Genomic DNA, 14,330 nt, shown 5'->3' with positions numbered 1-14,330 from the left:
GGGATACTGTGATTGCCAGTTTATAAGGCGGCGTCTGCTTGCTGTTGAGGTATAAACCATGTTGGGTAACATACGGCGAAGCGGAAGGCAGGAAGGAAGTGAGGGCTTGGTCTCCATCAAACCCACACATCTGCAAAAAAGTGGGGTTTGCAGGGATGAATGGAGCTCTGATTATTTACCCTGGGATGCTCGAGATTGCCAAGTGGAGGTTTTAACAGGTATGAAGGGGCTGAAAGGTTGGGAAACTCACTTGGTGTGTAAATGACAGCTTTTTGGCAACACAGGAAGCCCTTTAATACACCGCTTTGGATGAATACAAACATGGAATATGAAAGGACCAGTGCGATACGGCTACCTGGATCACGAAGTGCAATTTGACGAATCCTTTTCCACGCAGCCCTGAAGTACCTGCACAGCTAAAAAGGCCAGACTGCCGTAAAGAGCCGTAAGCTGCACATTTGCATCACTTCATCATCCCACAGTCTTTGATGTCTGACACACGGCTCGATACCTTTGTCCGTTATTCACCTCTGCACCCTTTGGGCACGTCCCATGCCCAGCTGTAATGTATGACCACTGATAAGGTCGGACGGGGGGGTGTGAGAAAAAAGGCAGAGTACAAGGTCTGCTTTGATGGCCATGCTAATTCCAATACCCCTAAGTAGTAAGAATAACAAAGTGGTGGGGAATTTATCTCAGGAATGCCGGAGCAAGACGGCTGGGCGATAAGGAAGTAGCTTCCCTTGGGTGGGGGAGAAGTAATTAGAGTGGGCTGACTGGTTAGATGACTGACTGACTGGCTGGCTGGATGGATGGAAGTAGAGGTGGGCAAAATGGATGAGGGGGGCGACACAAAAGGCAGAAAGTTTCAGGCAGAAACAAATTGGCTGAATCTGGTAACACAACAGTCATGCTCCCTCTGGTTTAGGTATATACCTAACGGCTCAATAGACTGTGGAGATTTAACAATATAGAAATATAGGAAAAAGAAAAGCAGAGGCATATCTTTGACCTTAAAACCACTCCCAGGAGAGGCTTGTGAGGCCACAGCAAAAACCACTGAGAACATACCAAACCGTTAAAACCTCAGTGATGTAAAAAAACATCCCCAGGCTCTCCAGTCATAAAACCTTGACCTAACCAAAGACCAGGCTGAGTCACAAGGCCAACACTGATCTCCAGTCTCCATATCTGACCCAGTCTTTGTTGTTTCCCACAAGGTTTCTAGGTCAGGAAACACTCTTCCATCCAACTATCCCACTTGATTAGCAGCTGTAACCATATTCAGCCATTATCGGTCTCATCAGCTCTCTTTAGCTCACAAAAAAATGAAGCTACGATCACACCGACCTCAGTTTTATCTCCTCGTCATGACTTTAAAAGGTTGATAATTATCACATTGCATAAATGTCCAAAATGTTGCTTTCGAGTCTTTCCCATATCCAAACCAAATTGCTGATTTGCCTCTCAAACCAAAAACTACAACCACGACCACAAAAAGCTCGGCCCTGTAGCTCTCCAATCTCCAGCTCCAACGATGCTTAATTTACTGTTATGAATTAAACATTTAAATCCTTGACCTCCTGCTTGACCACCTTGCCCGAAAACCCAGACCCCAGCTGTAGCCTGAAGCCACAGAAAGCTCCTCTCCACGGCAGCCTCAGCCCGCGTTTGTCCTGCATGTCAGAAAGGCTGAGGACAGGCCTGTCGGTGTGATTATCCCCCCGCTACCTGAGGAGGTGTTTGTTTGACATTCGCGTTTGACAGCGACGGGACATGAGGCGTTCAGGGGAGGGGGCTCCCTCTCCAGTCAGAACCCATTAACACGTGAATTCACCTCTCAGAGTTTTCAACAGGGTCGACTTTGCACACACACACATGCCCACCGACTGCACCACAGATGACATTTAAAAGGGAAGATGTGCTCCCCGTCCATGTTTCAGCTCTCCTTGACTCACTCTTGCCAAAGGTTAAATGTATGTTTGAATAACAAGGAGGCCAGTGCAATTTCTGACCATTTCCTCTTTTCGCTGCAACCTCCGGTTAAGAAGGTGCTTGATCAACGCCGAGATGAAAGCGTGGAAGTGAGTGAAATTTGTGCAACCGCAAAATGACCTAATTTTGCCCTAATCTCGCTTGGCAATCGACTGCAATTAAATTGAGATAACACATCTGAATTTACTTCCACGCAAGACGGGGGGAAAGTGGAGCACAAAGGCGAGCAGACAAGTCCTCGTTAAAAAAAAAAAAAAAAAAAAAAAAAAAAAGTAACGAGAGGGGCACACTTAGGTGGCAGAGAAGCAGGACACCTTCTGAATAATGAACTACAGAAAGTGAGCCCTGATCAAATAGCATGTTCTATTATCCAGAATTAAAGGTGGAATGGTGTGCTGCAAAATGTGTTGAGTCGTATGTGGAAAAGGCCGAGATTTCCAGATGTCACCATGCCTTAATCTGGCGATCTGTTATTGATTGTTCCAAGCGGCCGTGACCTTGCCAGAAGAGCTCTTCCACCCGACAATCAAACATACATCAAAGAGTGTGCGTGTGTGTGTTTCCCTAAATGTGTGTGTGCACATGTGGCAGCGAACGGCGCTTGCAGATCAGCAGTGCCGACATCAGAGCAGCAAACTGGAGGCTGCTTTCAACACTTGTTTGCACAAAGGTGTCATCTCTGAAGCAGCTGCCGCAAAAAAAAAAAATGGAAAAAATTATTTTAATGGGCAATTGAGGTGATTACTTTTTTTTTTCCTCCTTTTCTTCATAAATGTCATGAATCTGTGGCCTGCTTTACACATGACAGCAGTGATAACACACACACACACACACACACACACACACACACACACACACACACACACACACACACACACACACACACACACACACACACACACACACACACACACACACACACACACACACACACACACACACACACACACACACACACACACAAAGCAGCTCCGACGTGTTTGTTCTTTTGATTAAATCTATATTTGATCCTTTGTTGCTCCATTAAGAAACAATCCTGTTTGTTAAAAGCGCTTCATAAACAGACTCGACAGGTCACTCCCTGTTCTCATCAATAACACTGAATCTTCCGAACAGCTGAGAAAATGACATGCGATTTATCCAATAAAAAAGGTAAAACATAAATGTCTAGTAATCCAAACTAAACACAGTAAAATATGTGAAAATATTCTTCCTGAAAAAGAAAATCTGAAAAAGGCAATTAGTAACACTTATTTCAGTGGAACAGTTGCCATCCAAACTCGTCTTGTGCATCCAGGCAAGGGTGAACATGCACACACGTACCATTGTTAGGAAAAGAAGGTGTTTTTAAAGTTGTTTTTTACCCCTACACACACACATACACACACACACCATGTAATTATGAAATCTGAATGTTAGTTTACACCTGCTCAGCAACCTGTCGCCTGTCGCACCCAGACTCCCTCGCAAATGGGAAAAGTCGACTCGTGGAAAATGTCGAAAATCACAGGCGAGACGCGGCGCAACAACTGAATAAGTGCAAACAGCAGGACGAGACGGAACGGATGGGCCAAATAAAGACTTTGCATTTTCACTTGAGAAAGACTCAAATGAGGCATGATATTTCAAAATGCATTTTCCTCCTACGCAATGCATAAAACATGCCGGCTTAGGGTAAAGAGTGTACACACGTAAACGAAAAGTCCAAATGCATGCAATTATTTGCCGGACCACTGAAGTTTCAATTTCTGTGTTTGCTTTTCGTCAAAATCGCAAGCAAAAGAGAAAACAGAGACAACAAGGGGATGAGAAGAAGACAGTGGAAGAGAAAAAAAAAGAAAACAAGCAGGGAGGCATGAAATAAAGTCAGGGAAGCAGGAGAAAGACATCTGACTGTATTGCAACTTTACTGGGAGCAGCGAGTCACAGAACAGGCGCACATCGCCCTAAAGGAGGGAGTTGATACGACCTGTCAAACCCTGAGAAAGAGAAAAAGACGGGATGGAGGGAGGTGGGTCAGAGCTCGACAGGCAGAGCTCGACAGGCAGAACGCTGCTGCCACAAACACCTTTAAATCTGTCACCTTTGCTCCATCACTCTCCATCTCTGCTTCTTTCACACCATCCTGAGTCGTCGATGTCCGAGCGACCTGGACTTCTGACAAGCACCGTGACACCGAGACAGACTATTTTCAACATGGTTATATGATGCAGCAACGGACACGAATTACACTCATCCCTGACTGTCACACACCACAGCCACTTTACCATAATTTCACTCACAACTTTAATATCTCAAGTAGAAACAGCCGAGCTCTCGCTGCAGTTTCAAAAGGCTAAAAGGCGAGCAAAACCTGGTTTTTCGGAGGCAATTCCTTATGGGGGAGAAGCACAAGTTCAACAACAGTTCAGCTGCCATGCAGTAAAAACAGGGACTTTTGCAGCAGCTAAATGCAAACGGCCCTCTTTTTTAAGACGCACAAACAGAATGTAAAAGATTAAGGCCAGAAGCATGCAGGGAATGCCACGTTGCTGCCCGTGTCACCACATTGTTTTGGACGATACATCATTATTGCGGTTTAAACATAAAGGGAAGTCACAGGAGCAGAGTTGGCTCACTATTGGCTGATTCATGCCTCGGTGTTAGTCAGGCAACGGATCCCAGCCACCGCTCTCGCTTTCATCGTTCTTGGCAGTGGCAGTTGCAGTGTGTGTGTGTGTGTGTGTGTGTGTATTTGTGTGAGCGAGTGTGCATCACCCCAAATAAAGTGTACCTTCTGCAGCTCTGCTTTTCCAAACCAATGTGTCCCATCAAAAAAAAAAAAAAAAAAAAAAAAAAAATCACAGGCATTTTTAGTTTCCAAAACAACAGTCAGAAACAAGCACAAACAATGCAGCTGAAAGCAATTTTTTTTTTAAAAGGAGGGATGGTCACAGAAAACACACCGAGAGGACAGCAAAGAATTGTCACACAAAGAGTTAACCCCCCCCCCCCCCCTCCCAACACCACCACCTCCACCCCATTTCTCCAAAGCACGGGTTAATATCATGGCTGCCTGGTAAGGCATTATCCAGAACCTCTTTGAACAAAAGGCCCCTTTTGCAAACAGACTCCTACTTTCCCCCCAGTGTCCAAAGGTGTTTGCTGAAGTAAATCTGCCTAAATCCTGCGCAGCTTGGCCAGGAGGAGGAGGGAGGGAAGGTGTACCGATAATCCTTCTTCTTAACTAAAAAGAAAAAAAAAAGTTCTGGGTGAGGAACAGAAAGAGAAAGGGAAGAAAGAAAACTGGAATCCATATCACATGATGCCATTTAAAGAGCCGAGGTGCCCCCTCTGCTTCCCATCTCCCCATCTTTGCTTTAGATTTGCATACATCCAGCCTGGGAATCAGATGATGAAGATATCTCGCTAATCATTTGGATAAAGCAAACCGTAACCCTGTGTGTTTGATGTAGCGCAATATTTTCTCTCATGTGATACGTTTTTAAATGAAGAATTCAGGCTAATTTCGAACGAATAAACAACAAAATCTAAAAAAAGAAAAAGTGTCAAATGTATTTTTTGACTTTCAAAGTTACAGAGAAGTTTTGGAAGCACCTTGCTGCCAAACAGACAGGGGGAGAAAAAAAAGTGCATCGTGAGGACACCTGCTCCTGACTCTTATCTCCTTCTTTATGCACAATCCAATCGGTCGCAGCCAGGATTTTTTCTCCTTCTTCTTAAGTGTGAGTGGCCACGAATAGTGTGGGCATGCCATCTCGTAACACTATCTGTCTGTCAGGAGGGGCCCGGGTCCCTGCAAGAGTAGGGAGGCTATAAAAGGCTTGTAACCAGGGGACAACCAACAAACAACCACAAACACCCTAGTTATTTCTCTCCACCACCCACCCACCTCTTTCTGCCTCTCTCCCTATTTTTCCCTTCCTCTTCTTTTTTTCCCCTCCTCTCCTCTCTTGCTCTCCTTTTTTTTTTTTTTCGCCCCCCTTTTCATCTCAGGCCCTTTTCTGATGCTGAATGCAAATGTGTAGCCCTGCTGCTGGCGGCGAAAGGGGCTGAATTGTGATTAAGAGGGAGAAGAAGAAGAAGAGGAGCTCCTTTCTTTGTTCTCCCCCCGGGGGATGTTTACCAGGAGAGACACGGCGGATCAGATATGAAAGGCATTCAGGTCAGCATTGATGTGAGCGAAAGTGAAATCGTACCTAAGGCATTCCAAAGACCCGCGGTGTCAGGGGTCCGGGCTCGCGGTGCCTCTGCAAGTGTGTGTTCTCTGGCCGCCAGGCGAAAAATATCTTCACACAAGCACGGCGGTCGAGGAAGGAAGAATGTAAAAAAAAAAAAAAGGGAATAATAATAAAAAAAAAAAAAAAGGAGAAAATGTGTCAAAAATGTTTTTTGGCTATTTTTTGGGAAGAGGAGGAGGATTTGATGAAAGTTTTCTGTCCAGTGTCCAGAATGGAGATGAGCTGATCATTAGTTATCTTTTTTTTTTATTTATTTATTTATTTTTTTTGGTGTGTGTTGGGAGGGGAGGGGGATGTACAGCCACAAGCCATGATATTTGCTTTTATCTGCTTTATCAAAGCGTGAAAAAAACTGTGCATGTGTGTTGCTGTTGTGTGTGTGGAAACGGTGCTGCTGAGCTACATTCCCGATTTAATTCCTTGTGGAAAGCACATATTAAAGGGTTTGTTGAATAACATATCAGCTTGAAAGCTGGAGATATCACACTGCCATGACTGTATCGCGGTCTCTCCGTGACACACACAAACAATGAAATAAAATAAAATCATATGAATTAGAATAATTCTAAATACGCCGCTCCCTCAGAGAAACTGATCCTGTGAAAAAAAGCTTGCCTTTTCCTTTAGGAGCTGCCACTATCACCCAGAGGGAGCATCCTTTTGCTCCTATATAGAAATGCCATGCTTGAAATCACAAAGATCTCGTAAGGGAAGTCCATTCATTTTTATGTGCTTGGCTATATACACTTGACTCACACACTTTGAGCAGATGGATATATTTAGCTCATGACGACTGCAGTCGAGGGAGAAAATAAAAATAAAGTAATGCAAAAAAGCTAACGTAGACTTCGGCAAATAATAAGGCCTCGTGCAGCACGCCAAAGTGCAATGTGTAGTTGTGACAGGATGAATATGCCTCCTTATTAGCCTGCATTGAGGGAAACCTGCTAGCCGTTTTGCATGGGGTAATTGCAATGTGTCGAGTTTGATTCAACCACAAGGCCGACGTTATAAAAATACTCCAGGAAGCGTCATCCCCGGCTATCTGTGGGTCTGTGCACCACGACACTCTGAGCACCACAGGCCCCCCTGCTGCACACTGATTCCTGCCCCTGTAATATTTCGCAGTAATTATTTCACTTGCTTAAACAAAATAATCCCTTATTTCTTTCAACATGAATGCACTGCACAACACTTTTCTCTGCTTCCTCTTACAGAGAAAAAGCCATCAGGAGTGTAAGGTGTCTGCTTTGGCTGTTCCACACAATTGCCAACCCGTATGGGAATGACAGCAGTGAATGGCGCGGTGGACAACCCCCCGCCACTATTGACGGTATAAACATGTAAATGAAACACATTACTACTGACAATCAATTGTCCGGGAGCGCCCTGCGAAACCTGCCCTCCTCCTCCCCTCTTTTTCTTCTTCTTACCCCCCCCCCCCCCCCTCTCAGTGACGGTGGCAAAAAAAAAACTGCCCCTACCTTGAGGAAGGAAAATCTGGGAAAAAAAGGAGGGAGGGAGGTGGGTGGATGGGGCATGGCAGGATAGAGGAGGGGGGGTTCGAGAGAAGAGGGAGAAAAAGAGGCAGAAAGAGAGCACCTTGTCTTCCCCCCTCTCTATTCTTTACTGCGGGAGCTGCAAACACAAGTTTAAAAAGGCAGAGGAATAATAGAGATGGACAAATTGTTTAGATTGGCAGAAATCTGGCATTGTCTGGGTCTGAAAGGAAGCCCCCAACACACACACAATTTTCTCCATTTTTGTCCACCCTAAGCGTGAATGTGTGATAGCCTTAATAACCACATTCAGACGATTATATCAAACTCCAGCAGCCAGAGAGAGAGAGAGATGCCGAGAGAGAAGGAGATTGGCCTCGTCTTTCTGCTCCTTGTGTTGCTGCATCAGATTATGTAATCAGTGTATTTCCGAGGGTATGTCCCGACTCTAAAAAGTCATCTGGGGTATGGAGAAAAATCTAAAAACGGCTCAAAAAATTGGATGAAGCAGAATCTGATGTTTACCGAAAAATAATGCAACATCTGCTTTTCCTCTTTGCTCCTCTTCTAACACAAAAACGCCCACATCCAAATCAAAAACAACACGAAGCCAAACGATTTCATTTCTAAATAAAAGGGCTTTTTTTTTGTGTGTGTGTGCCTGTGTCGGTTGAGTAAGAAGAAAATAAGACAGGTGTGTGCGCTCTTTTCTGTTGGGCGCTCACAGCTGGATGTGACAAGCAACACCTGGCCAGGGCCAAACTCTCAAACACTTCACGCTGCTGAGATCAAGTTTCACACCAGGAGAGGAGAAGGTTTTTTTTTCTGCGGGGAACAGTGGGGAACAGGATGATAATAAAATCTAATTTCTCAAGTTTTGTTGCTCTTAAATATTTCTGCCATTTCAGAACGTCTCAGCTGTAAGACAGAGGCTTGACAGCGGCATGCAGGAGGTTTGGATAAGGAGGGGATAAGTCATGAACTGTGGTTAAATACCACATGACAGACTGGGCAGTGAGTGAGTAAAGCTACTGTAGCACCTCCAACCCTGAAGGCCAACAGTCATCTGGATGAGAATGTCATTGGTTAGACAACTTAGTGAGCAAATGCCTCATTAATACTAATTGGCACAAATGCTGAAATCCATCCATCCGTTTGGAAAAAGCAGAAAAAAAATAATCTGAACAATTCCAGTTATTGTGTCTGTGAGGATCCATTAAATCAAAAATTATATCTGATCAAAATGTAGTGACACTGAGCCTCGACTGCTTAATTAAAAACTAAAAACTAAACGAGAAAGAAAACATTTTGCAATTTTTTTTTTAACAAAAATAGACAGGTGGCACACAAATTATAATTTATATCAAAACATGCTCGCTTACACTCCACCACCTCCAAAAGCCTGTCAGTGAAATTAGCTGTAATTGTACATATATCACATTTGTGTATATTCATCTGATTTGTCAGTTAGAGGAAGACAGAGGGAGTCTGAGTGCATCCGACCTCCATCTGCTAAAAATATTTGAAAAACCCTTGTGTGTGTTTCTATGCGCGCTGCGTTTTTGGGTGCATTCGAGGCGTTTTGTTAGTTGTGCTGGAGGAGTGAGTCTGTCCTGCCGGTCGTCACACGCTTCGCCCTGCCCTGCCATCCCTCCACCGAGCCAGGCAGGAAGAGGACAGAGAGACAGGCAGAGAGACAGAGAGAGGAGAGTGGCCAAGCCTCAATAAGCCTCTGCATTCCCAGGGGGGAGGATTGGGGGTGAGGAGGGGTTTGGGGGGGGGGAGGAGGGGGTCATCAGACTGAGCTTGTTGTTATGGAAGAAAAAAAGAATAAGGGAACTCTCGTTTCATATTTAAAAACTAGAGTGCTATTAAATCTGTTTTTTAAATGTACATTCTGCTGGATCAAAGAGTGATTATATTTTTCTGAAGGATAAAAATATTCTCTACACACTCTGCCAGAGCTCGCCGTCTCTTGTCAGGTTTAAGGGTGTGAAAATTATATTTGCTTTGCTAATATTATTTTATCAAATGCTGCATTTGGTACAAAAGCCAAGCCTGGTTTTTCTCCCTCTCACTCCCCCTTTACAAAACAGGTGGCCACAGCTAAACAGACTGCCATATCTCCAAATGTGTCTTATTCTATTTTTCTTTTAAGTACTGCACATGTACTTATATATTAGAAATCTCCACCTCTACTGTTATGCTCTTGTGCTATTTAGTGTGGAACAAAATGCTTGTCTGCTATTGATTGTATGAAATCAATAAATGAAATCTGATCTAGATAAATAACCTGTGGGGGCAGAGATTAAAAAACTGTTGTGGAGAAAGCAAATAAAAGCCTCATCTGAGCAGCTGAATCACTGCCTCGATATTTTACACACACTGCCTCAGTTCGCCTGTGTTTGGAGCCTATATGGAATAATCAGGAATAACGGGGCCAGGAAATGTCACTGCAGATTTGCCTCTTGTGGGAAAGTGTGCAGTCAAATGGAGAAAGAAAACCAACAAATCTCCACCTCCAGCGCTCCAGTCCAAACCCAATTAATGTCCAGCATTTATCGACATGTCATCCAATTTATATATGAATCCTCCACTACAATAAACTTAGTGATAAAGCTAAATAAAAACGTACAGGTTTAAAAACTGAACCAACAACCAAATGCCATCTACTGTTAATTATTTCACCACTCTGCTGGTCCCGGAAAACAGCGACAATGTGGGGTTGAATTACTTGAAAAGGAGCTTTACAGAGAAAATGTAAAGGCCCATAGAAAGAGAAAACATCACGGCTAACGCATGGCATCGCGTGGATTAAAGCAAATCAAAACTCAAATCACAAGATTGGACTTTTACACCGAGCAGCGTAAGCGTGTTGCAGCCAGCGATGGTCTGAGTGACCGCTACACAGTCCCCCATGGCGGATTTTGTCCCGGCGAGAAAGCAGCCGGCACCGCAACGCTCCAACTTTCCGACATCCACAAGTTTTCAACTAACCTCCTCACAACCTTCCCCAAATAATCCGGAGAAAACACACATTTTAAAACCGCTATTTTTTTAAGATTCCAAAGGCTCGAGTGGTTCTGCGACACGGACGCATTACGCACAGTTTCTCTCCCGTATAACGGTCCCTTTATCCCTGCGTAAAAGGGGAAGGCAGAAATGCGCACCAGCCGCGGACTCTCACACACCCCTGAACCGCAGTGGAAACCTTCAAACCAGGCTTACATCCAAACATATTCCCCACGACTGCTTGGTTTGTATCCCCCGTGATTTTCTTACCGTTTTTCCGTCTCGGGTTGGCTTGTTTTCGCCTCTTACACCTGGGGCCATCCGCCATGATCTCTTGCTTCATTGATAAGTGTGTGTGGGATCAGATGGCAGCTCGCATGGACTCGATTCCTTGATTTCAGCTTGATATCTGACGGGAAACACAACACACACACACCAGCACCAACAATTAGAGTGGGGATCCACTTGCGCCGGACGCGGACAAGAAACTGAAAATGTGACTTGGATCGAGGGACCGATTGCAAAAAAGAGAAAGAGCCGTGGGTGAAAGTATGAGAAGGAGCAGAGAGGGGATCCGTGTCCATCTAATTTTGATTTTCAGCTGATCGGCTCTCAGCTTAGTGGCATTAACAGCAAAGCAAACAGCAGGAGGAGGAATAGAATTGTAATTTCTCTTATTTGCAAAAACACAATTCTTTACGCCAATGACGACTGCTGCGAAAACATTATTGTTTTCTCATTCATAAAAGTTTCATAGCCCGATTTGTATTTTTCGTCACTATTAATAAAATATAAAATGTACTTTTTCTATTAAACTGGCAGGATCTGTTCACATTTTGCGCGCTCAGTCCGGGTTTGGCACTAAAGGCTAAACAGTTTAATAAATCAAATTTCTGTCAATTTTTGGGGCCAGGTCCAAGGCTCACACGTTATAGACGGCAACAGCGAGAATGAGCCTCAGCTTGGAATCAGCCTTCACTGTGTGGTCTGATTAAAAGTCAGACAACTTCAATAAACACTTGGGTACGCCTGATAATATTGCACTTCTAGGTTTAATAAACTGCATCCAAACTCCCTTGTCAACAGTTAATAAATAACAGATGGGGAATAATTGTTAAAATATGCCAAATAACTCCGGACCATAAGAAAATCTTTAAGGGACAAATGGCGCATAAACAAAAGCGATAAGACTGTTTAGGTTTGTTCGGCTCGCCAGCTAATTTACCAGCGCAAATACGTTATTAGGATAAGTGAATATTGACTGAAGGTTTTGTTTGTTATGGGCAATTGGACGTTTAACTGAACGATGGAAACAGACACAAATTTAATACAAGCTGAAGAGACTAAGAGGGAACACGGGATGCATATCGCCTTTTCTCTCCTAACCATAGCGGTGCTGAGCAGCGCCAAACGCCCCGCAAAGAGCACATTTTCCCCGGCTGTCACAAACCTACGGGACGCCTCTACATCACGGAGGTAAAAAAAGGAAAAAAATCGGAACAAACGCACCTAACTCCACCTGTGCAGGTGACGCAAAGTTGAGCTCCAACTCTGGCGCGGGTGCGTGGAAGTTTTTTTATCCAACATTTCTCCGAAAAAAGGCTATAAATAAAAATTGAGGAGGCACATACCTGTTTTTTTAGGAAGTGTAAAGAGGTGTCTTGTTAATAGGAGTTGCGAGGAGGATGATACCGGAGCGCGTCGGTGAGCGGATCCTTTTCCACCGGTGATAATAAAGCCTTAGAAATAAAGCCTTAGAAATAGTTGGGAGGAGGGAGGGACCGCTATTCCTGCTAGGGCAGGTTTACAACTGATGTCTTACACCCACTCCAGGAAACAAACCTGGGTAGGGACTGACGTGTTACGCCTCTTCTAATGACATTTTTTTTCTTTCCACCTCCTTTTCTTTGCCGTGTAACACAGAGGAGAAGCCCCCTGAAACGCACGCCACCTATCTTCACGGGAGGGGATAATTGAGGAGAGCCAAACGTGAGCATCTTCTGGGTTGAACGTGAAGTTTTTTTCCTCCCTCTCTCCTTTCTCCCCCCTCTTCCTCCTCTTTTCTTTCCCTCACTCTCCTCTCTCTTTCACCATCTCTTCTCTTTTTGAGTGAAACCAACTATGTCGGGCTTCGACGCGGAGCAAAGAAGAGGCGACAGTGTGTTTTTTTTTTTTCTTTCTTCAGTGAATGTGTATGTGTGTAGAAAGGGGGAGAAACTTGGAGCGCGTCCACGCCGGCCGCAATCATGTAAGGATGATTTTTTTTTAATATATCTATTTCCACTCCGTTTAATTTGCAGAAATGGCAGGGTTGATACGGCAGGATGCAGGAGTTAGGGTGGGGGCACAATTTCACATATTCTTCATTATTGTAATTGGCTGCAAAAGATTTGGGCACGTTCTGGCTTTTATCTACGCTGCAAAAAATGTCCGTCAAGGCAGCAAACACTTCGTTTAAAGCTGGAAAAATCGGTCAAGTGCGGAGTTCGTTGTATTTGTTTCTATTACAAATGAATATTATATTGTATTTAGTATAATTTATTTAATATCAGGATTATAATTTGCATTACTGTGATGCTTTTAGAAAATTAGAAGAAAAAACTGTTGAAGGAAATAAGTCGCTCAGCGCCGTTAGAAGAATTTATGTTTTGATTCTAGAGAAAATAAAACGACTGTTAAGGTACACAAAATGGTGAGTGGACTTTGCAGCATCACAGTAAATAATTGTTTTACATGTGACGTCCCTATTCTGCAGCATCCACGCGCGCTGCAGGTAGATCCCTGCCTGTTGTCTGTGTAATAGGATGCATGTAAACTCCACGTTCAGGTACATTCAGGAGGAAAACAGCATTTGGATTTTTACTTCTGCTTATTTGCACATTCTACAATTGCACCCCCTAACGAAATGGAACCAAAGTGAATCAGAAATAAATTTGTGATATTATCCAGCTCAGACTGCACAAACAGTCAGGCAAGCAGTGACAGACATGGCTGCAGCATCTGCACGACTATTCTGATGACACTAAAGGGGCTGAAAAATACTATAAAGTACAATAAAGTGAGTGTAACGTCACTGCAGAGAGCGCAGACACACAGAGCCCCTGCAGGAACATTAGAGGAATATTTCCGGATTATTAGGGTGATTTTTCGTTCTGGACGCCACTTAACAGGATGAACCCCGCATTTATTAAAGAAGTCAACCTTCTCAGCCATGTCTGACTTCCAACAGAGAGAGAGAGAGTGAGGCACACAGAGCGAGGGAGAGAAAGGAAGCTCCACCTTCGCAGCGCCGTGATTGGTTATGTAAATAAAGTATTATTTTGTGTCCTGTCCTCCTGCAGTTCGCCACTGTATGGCTAATTAAATCATCAATCAAGGGGCTGAACTGGTTGATGGCCCCTCTCACCCACCTTCCACCCCCCCTCCCCTCTCCAACAACCCATCCCCAAAAAAACAATCAGATGCAGCAAAAATAAATCGCATAACAACAGTCTTCATTTCTGGAAGGCATTTTGTATATAAACTGTTCTTTACCCCTTTGCTTGGTCTTATTTTTATTACATAAATATGTTCTTCAACTTTT

At 44.0% G+C, this 14,330-nt stretch overlaps 1 protein-coding gene across 2 annotated transcripts in view; it reads right to left on the bottom strand.

The window, feature by feature from the left end:
• LOC138620813 (zinc finger E-box-binding homeobox 2-like) overlaps positions 1-12,888 on the bottom strand; it is an 88,035-nt gene extending 75,147 nt beyond the window's left edge. The window contains exons 1-2 of one of the 2 annotated variants that reach the window (XM_069698362.1): positions 12,379-12,888; positions 11,018-11,156 (exon numbers count right to left, since the gene is read on the bottom strand). In XM_069698362.1, coding sequence (XP_069554463.1) covers positions 11,018-11,090 — 73 coding nt within the window. In that variant the 5' untranslated portion in view covers positions 11,091-11,156; positions 12,379-12,888. The remainder of the gene's footprint in view (positions 1-11,017; positions 11,157-12,378) is intronic. The other variant, XM_069698363.1, reaches the window with a different exon arrangement.
• Positions 12,889-14,330: the final 1,442 nt, after the last annotated feature.

Source organism: Brachyistius frenatus, unplaced genomic scaffold (genome assembly GCF_029030835.1).
Source record: "Brachyistius frenatus isolate BFR_SWC_R1_liver_20210118 unplaced genomic scaffold, ASM2903083v1 Contig_26, whole genome shotgun sequence".
NCBI classification, from domain to species: Eukaryota; Metazoa; Chordata; class Actinopteri; family Embiotocidae; genus Brachyistius; species Brachyistius frenatus.
The sequence above is the reverse complement of the archived record's forward strand: the minus strand, read 5'-3'. Positions and strand labels throughout refer to the sequence as shown.